The sequence below is a fragment of the Fundulus heteroclitus genome, chromosome 1 (assembly GCF_011125445.2).
Source record: "Fundulus heteroclitus isolate FHET01 chromosome 1, MU-UCD_Fhet_4.1, whole genome shotgun sequence".
In the NCBI taxonomy this organism is placed as follows: domain Eukaryota; kingdom Metazoa; phylum Chordata; class Actinopteri; order Cyprinodontiformes; family Fundulidae; genus Fundulus; species Fundulus heteroclitus.
In genome coordinates, this window is record NC_046361.1 from 43711898 (window position 1) to 43719437 (window position 7540).

At 46.4% G+C, this 7540-nt stretch overlaps 1 protein-coding gene across 1 annotated transcript; it reads right to left on the minus strand.

The window, feature by feature from the left end:
- On the minus strand, positions 1–6486 carry LOC105919251. Its single transcript, XM_036143773.1, has 10 exons — positions 6092–6486; positions 4577–4750; positions 2993–3150; positions 2556–2754; positions 2022–2118; positions 1425–1596; positions 1300–1352; positions 1145–1223; positions 436–560; positions 1–348 (listed from the first exon to the last, which is right to left on the minus strand). The coding sequence occupies exons 1-10, from the start codon at positions 6355–6357 to the stop codon at positions 310–312; spliced, it is 1362 nt and encodes a 453-aa protein (XP_035999666.1). The 5' UTR covers positions 6358–6486; the 3' UTR covers positions 1–309.
- Between the last annotated feature and the right edge of the window lie 1054 nt (positions 6487–7540).

A 7540-nucleotide genomic window follows, 5' to 3' on the forward strand; every position in this document is an offset into this window, starting at 1 on the left:
TCTGGTACCGACGGTCCGGTACCGACGGCTCGGTACCGATGGCTCGGTCAGCACCGGACCGGATACCAGAAAACACCTGGGGGGGTTCAGCTTTAGTCCAGCAGGGGGCAGCATGCTAGCATCAGACAGATTACTAAAAACATTTTATTAATCTTTAGAAAAATTAAACTAAAATCATTTGCAGCGGCAGGAAGCTGATGGCGACAGGAAGCTGATGGAGACAGGAAGCTGATGGCGACAGGAAGCTGATGGAGACAGGAAGCTGATGGCGGCAGGAAGCTGATGGCGACAGGAAGTTGATGGCGTCCCTCAGCGGTCTGAGCGGCGACTCCTCAGGCTGTAGCGAGGCTGTGGTGGGGGGGGGGGGGGGGGGGGGGGGGGGGGTTAGGGTTTCTGGTGAGACTGACGACCAGACGTCTGAAGACCAACGCTCACCTTCCTGTCCTCCACCAGGAAGCTGTAGACCAGCGGGGAGGAGGGGGCGGGGCGCCGGCCTGGGCTCTGGACTGATGCATGATGGGAAGTGGAGCGGCGGCGGAGACTCTGAGCTGAAGGAGAACCTGGGAGGAGGACAGGAAGTCAGGAGATAAACATCTACTGACGGAACCGGAGAACATTCACATGATTTACTTTTACTCTGATTAGGTTTTACATTTTAACAAAATATTCACGTTTGCATTTTAAAGTGAAAACGTTTTGGATAAAGAACGTTGCAACAAACCGAGATAATTATAAAAGATAATTATTCATGCATCATTCAGTAAAAGGCCTAAACGTGGAATATGGCGCTGGGTCAGAGGAAAATTTGCTTTTTATCTAAATGTAAAACAGACTTTAGTCTAAAAGCTAAAGATAAACATGTCAGCGGAACCTGAGGACAAACCCAGAGAACCCTCAGCGGTTCCTCAGGTTCTATCAGCGCCACCCGTCCTGCGGTCCGTTAACCTCAGAACTAACGAGGCATCAAAGGTAAAGGTGCAGCCAACCTGCAGCGGTTTACGGTAAAATCTTTGATTTAGCGGCGCTGAACAGGAAGCGTTACCTGGGCGCTCCTTCGTTCCACCAGGTTCTCACCCCATGGATGGAAGGAGGAACATGAACACATCATGTGACCTGCTTCAGCCCGCCTCTAAGGTTCACTCACCTGAAGGCTGAGACAGGTGGGAGGAGTCTGTAGCAGGTGATGTCATGGCGGTGGGCTCCTCCTCCTCCTCTCTGCTCCTCTGGAAAACAACCAGCAGGTGGAGCAGGTCAGACGGCAGCAGGTGCTTCAGGTGTGCAGCCTCCTGCTGACCTCACCTCTACATGCAGCCCGCAGTCCTCCAGCTTCTTCTTCTCCTTTGTTAATCTCTCTGAAAACAGGAAGAAGCTCCAGTAAGCCCCAGACCATGATGCACCTGACCTGGTCTCACCTGGACAGTCACCTGCGAGCTGCAGCGCCTCCTGCAGGTTCCTGTGCGTCTCTCTGAGCTGCTGCAGGACCTGCAGGCTCTGCTGCACCGGGTCTCTGTAGCGAACGCACGCCACCAGCAGGACACACACGGCCACGCCCACCGAGACGCGCCGCAGCACGCCCACATACGCCGAGACCAGCTCCTGGACACACAGCACACACCTGAGCACCTCACCTGGTGCAGGTGAGCTAAATCAGCGTATGCCGCCGTTATCCTGCAAAGGTCCAGATGCATCAAGACCTGCCTGGGAACGATTCTGCAGCTTTTGGCCAGAAAAACTGCTGAAAGCATTTTTCTAAACTCCAGTTCAGACAAGATTCCCTCAAAGATTGATTTAATCAGATCTTCAGAGGGCAGCAAGGTGATTTAGAGACAAAGAGGTTTTCTGGCTGAGATGAAGACGTCAGGTTGTTGGAGGTGTGAGCCGTCTGCTAGCCGGGCCTCTGAGCTGTGAACGTCCTCATGCTGTCAGATGTGGACCGTCAGTGTTGCCATTAACTAAAGCTCACATCTGCTGACGTACCTGAAGGATTTAGCAGGAAATGAGGCCCCAGGTGAGACACTGACCATGTGCAGGTGTTCCGGGTGAAGGGAGCGCAGAACAAACTGGTAGATCTTCCTCTCCAAGTAGAAGTTCAGGCACACCAAAGCCAGCAGCACCAACCTGAACACAGAACATCAAGACATGATCAGCAGCAGGAGATCAGCACCACCTCTCTGGCCGGTTCTGGTTCTGCTGGGATCCGTCAGATCAACCAGAACAGACTCTCAGGTTCTCCTTTATTTTTCCACAGATGTTCCACCTGTTAGCAGTAAACGGTTCATGATTCCCCCCCCCCCCCCCCCCCCCCCCCGGTCAGGAAGTTTAGTCTAAGAGTTTAAGATGGACACCTTCCTGTTGGAAGGACCTCATTAACAGTTCACCGGCTCCCCCTGCTGGTAGAAACCGGCACTGCCTCGTGTCTCTGCTGCAGGAACATCAGGAATAATTTAAACCACCGGGTTCATTATCACTGATGAAAACCTTCCAGACTCTGCAGAGGAACCAGCGTCCCCTGCTGCTGGTGCAGGTGGGGGGTGTGGGGGGGGGGGGGGGGTTACCTGGCTCTGGAGGAGCGTGGGGTGGAGGTGAGGAGGTAGGCGGTGCAGAGAGCAGCAGCGTTGTAGCAGCAGGAGCTCAGACTGTGGGCCTCCATGAGGAGGAAGCTCTGCATGAAGGAGATTCTGTTGAAGATCTCAGACAGCGCCACCTGCTGCTCCCTGGAGACACTGCTGAGGTCTGAGAACAGCGCCTGCAGCCCTGAGACAGGAGACAACCATCAGCAAAGTGAAGAGTCCCACATCCTGAAGGTTGTTCTCTGAGCAAAACGAGACTGGAACCAGATTTTATTTCTCACTGCTTGAAAAAGCTCATGGAGTCCAAATAAGTTCCATGTTTATTAGAGTTTCTCATGCTGAGAATGGTTTTCTGGGAGTTTGGCCTGTCTGGGTTGTTGTTACCCTGGGTGCAGTCTCGTAGGCTGTTGGAGCAGTTTTACCCTGCGTAGAGTCTCTCATGGTGACTCTTAGCTGCTCTCCGTTGGACAGGATTTCTTTTTGTGCCTGTAAGGCGTCAGTCTGCGCTTCCATCAGGTCATTGGCCATCTGTCTGGTGGCCTGAAGCTGCTCAGCAACACCTGCTGAGGTCTCCGTCAGCCTGAAACACAAGGAGCGCGTTCTCAGAGACTCCTGCAGACTGAACAGAGTCTGGAGGCATCAGCGTGTTGCTGACTGCCAGCAGGTTGGTGGCACTGAACTAGCAGAAAGTTAGCGGATTAAAAGCCGATCTGAGGCCGACGTCAGCAGAAAAAATGAGGAGCGCTGAACTCTAAATGCCAGAGAACCTGCAGCAATCACACTCTGGTAAGAGTCAACGCTCCGTCTGTTTAGTCTGGGAATAATCCATGACAGCAGCTAGGTTTACATGCACACAATCTCACCATCAGATTAAAACGTATTCAGATTAAATAATCAGATTGTTTCTATGGGCCTGGCTTTATCCAGAACAGAACCACTGACACGCCCAGCTATCAAATTCCCCTAAAATAAATAAATTAAAACACAGAAGAAGAACTTCCGTCTTTGCTGAATCACAAAAACAGTAAACAAAGCAGTTTTATAGGAGTTTGTCTTGCGAGCGCCCAGGCTGGACGATGTTCTAATTACTGTATGAATGTTGCTGAGTAATCAACAATTTGGAGCTCTTATCTTTTTCAAACAGGTTGAATCAGAAGCCTCGACAGTTTTGCTGCCTGATGTATTTCCACCACCGCGGAAATACGTCACGTTTACGTCATTTGGCCACATTCTGAATAATTTATAATATAAGCAGGTTGATCAGATTATCAGCATAATCCACTCGTCTCATTCAGATTACAGTTTCATTCCAACTGATTTTAATCCCATCACAGTATTCTGCTTGGCTTGTTTAATGACGCATTTTTATTCCGATAACTTTTGTCCATGTAAACGTAGCTTTAAGCTTTTCATCCAGCTTTGTTTCTCTGCATTTTATCACCAACCTGAGCCAATCTTACGCTTCCTTTATGGCTAAGTAGTGGATGGACTGAGAGTCTATCTTTGATAAAGGACACGTTCATAGAAAGGCAGCCGTTTGCTTTCATTTTGTAGGAATATGAAAAATAAGTGATGAATACATAAATTACTAATGTGAATAAATAAAGTTAAGCGATATATACACATTTGTCTCATCGTACGATTACTGCCTATTATTTTTATACATTTATTTTTTACTCTTAGTATATTTACTTGTATGCTTATTTATTTCTCCATTTTTAATCATGGCAGAATTGGTCCTCCGTAATGGATGAACTCATTCCAAAATAAATAAAAGACGTCATAAATAAAACATTTAAAATGCGTGAATTAATTTTCTAATAAATTTTAGCAGAGCCCACGTTATTTCTTATCTTTGTTCTAACCCAGAAAGAACCTGTTAACATAAAGGCATAAAACACATGGAGAAAAGGTGAATTTATAACTCAGACAGGTGGGGAAGACTTCCTGTTTGCACCTGTAAGACACGACCCAGGGATGCTGCAGCCTTACCTGCAGCTGCTCACCTGTACATGGTGCTTTCTGCTCGGCTCTGCCAGGCCTCAGACTGCAGGAAGTGGCAGATGGAGTGAGTGTGAGTGAAGAACTCTGTGAAGGCGTTAAAGGCCACCGGGTCCATCCGGGCCGTACACCTGCTGACCTCTGACCCCTCAGGGCAGGAAGGGAAGTCCCTGCCTGCGCTGCAGAAACCACAGGCATTCAGAACCTTTAGAACCACCAGGTGCAGCGACTCCAAAGTTAATGAAACCTGGTTAAATACAGTTCTCAAAGAACGAGGGACCCAAATCCTCCATTCACTCAGACTGAGTGGAGTCCATCAGAACCAGAAGTCTCTCTGGAGATTCCATCGTGTTTCCTGTTCCTTCTCTTAATGCAAAGCAGAATTTCCTGACTTAGTTCTTGAAAAGAAAAACACAGCAAACAAGAACAAGCATCTACCTGTAACAGGCGAGTCGGATCAGTGAACTGCAGATTCAGAACAAGAAGAATGGATCACAGGATCAGGAGGTCAGAATCAGGGCTGTAAGTCCAACAGAACCAATGCCTTTAGCAGCGGCGTCTCTGACACCATGACTTCAGCGGGGCACAAAAACTCAACACCTGTTAGCAGCAGCTAATTTTTCAGTGATTAACACAGCCTGACTTATCAATTTTAAATGAAGATAAATTAGTATAAACACACTAGAAACACCATTTTATATAAGCTAAATGTAATTTAATGTTGATGTATAAAACTACAAATAAAGGCTAATTAATAATGTTCATGTATTGGACAGAAAAGATTCACATCAATCCTTCAATGATCCACCAAGGACAACCATCACTAGACGATCTCACTCTTTCCAGCAAAATTAACATTTCCAGCGTTCTGATTGGTCGATCAGAACACTGAGAGCGTACTGGGCATGCTCACTGAGATTCCAGATGTTCATTATTTAGGCAAATGTTGGTGGACCCCGATATTAAAGAGCCTGAGGAGGATTTAGCTGCTGAGCCTTTAGTTATCAGGCAGACTTAAGATAAGATAAGATAAGATAAGATAAGATAAGATGAGATAAGATAAGATAAGATAAGATAAGATAAGATAAGATAAGATAAGATGAGATGAGATGAGATAAGATGAGATAAGATGAGATAGGCTTTATTGATCTCACATTAGAGAAATTCACATGTGACATCGGCTCATTGCTGATGTGACATGTCTATATATAGACACAATGTTTATAATAGGATTTTAAGGGAATCTGTCTTTTTACAATATTAATCTATAAAGACCGATCCTGTCCCCTGATTACTGTGAACATAGAGCTCCACAGCGCCACCTGGTGGCCCCACTGGCCCCACATGCAGAGACGCCACAGGTGTTTAACACAGACAGAAGATTTGGGTCGGGACCAGTTCAAGTCCGGATTCTGGTTCCGGTTTATTCAGAAAACAGGAGCGCGAAGCGGCAGCGATTCGGCCGAACAGGGATTCTCTCTGGTTCCGATCAGGGGATGGGAGGGTCAGCCGCAGCTTACCTGCTCAGGTGACAGTGAGTGAAGCGCAGCGCCAGGCGGCTCTGGCTCTCTGACGTCATTTCCTTGCAGCGCGTCTCCAGGTTCTCCAAAGCGCGAGTCCAGCACTCCCCAAACTGCGGCTGCGCGGCGAGGTTCTGCACCCGCCGCAGCTCCATCCTGCCCCGCTCAGGGTCTGGGACTGACCCGAAACCCAACATGGCTTCGGTTCCCACAGAGACTTCCAGAATCAGGCCGCTGCACAGCAGCAAGGCAGCCACGCGCTCCATCCTCACGCGCCGTCAGCTCAGCCAATCAGAGCGCTGCGTTTTCACCTGCTCAGTGTCACGGGAGGGCGGCTCTGGTGTTGGCATTCAGGGCGCGTGCTGACTCCCCGCAAGCAATCAATGGCACCTACCACACCTGTGAACAGGTGATGAGCAAAATCACATGACCGGAAATACAACACGCTTCTCTTTGATTGGAGAAATGTGGAAGTTGAAGTTGTTTCAAACACCGACTCAGCCACTTAACGTCTAATATTTCTGTTCAAATTAGGGTTGGACCATATAGAAAAAAGCGTATTGATCAAATATAAATCATATTAATTGATTTTGATAATTATCAACAATTTTTTTTTTTTTTTTTTTTTAAAACACAGCGCCACCTTTTTTTTTTTTTTTTTTTTTTTTTTTTTTTTTTTAAAAGAGAAAAAAAAAAAAAAAAAAAAAGAAAAAAAAAAAAAATTATCAACAAATTTAAAACATATATTTTAAGTCCAGCCATAGCAACATATTTTTAGATACAAACACTGAATTCAAACTCAACCTTTACTCAACCAACTTTTTACCAAAAAGAAAAAGATTTTCAAAAAGAAATAAGAATGTGTGCTCTCTGAAGGGGGCGGAGCTGGGTTCCTGGGTCTGCGTTGTGATTGGCTGGGAGGATAAGTGACATGGTTAGAATGTAAAAGGAAGAAAAACTATTATTCTACTGAATTTTTTATTGAGCATTTTTTTCTATAATTGATATATGTCTATTGATCGATATATATTGTTATTGAATTGTCGTTCAGCCCTTGCTTAAATGGGCTTAAATCAGTCTTTGGATGTGATTTGTCTAACGTTCTTCATCTCAAATGAACATTTGCCATACATGAATCTCAGCTGTTTTATTACGTGTTCTGTTACATTCTGCAGGTCTCACTGCGGTATGAAAAAGGTTCCTCTAAGAAACCTGATCCAATGGTTCTGATATGATGTCATTTAAAGTTTTATATTAAGGGGAATAGTTCTCTCAAACCTGCGACAGACTGGCGACCTGTCCAGGTGAACCCCGCCTCTCGCCCAATGACAGCTGGCGTTAGGCACCAGCACCCCTCAGGACCCCAACAGGGACAGACGTGTTAGAAAATGGATGGAAAACCAAATAGATCAAAAACTAATATAAATGGATCAAGACACTAAAATATCA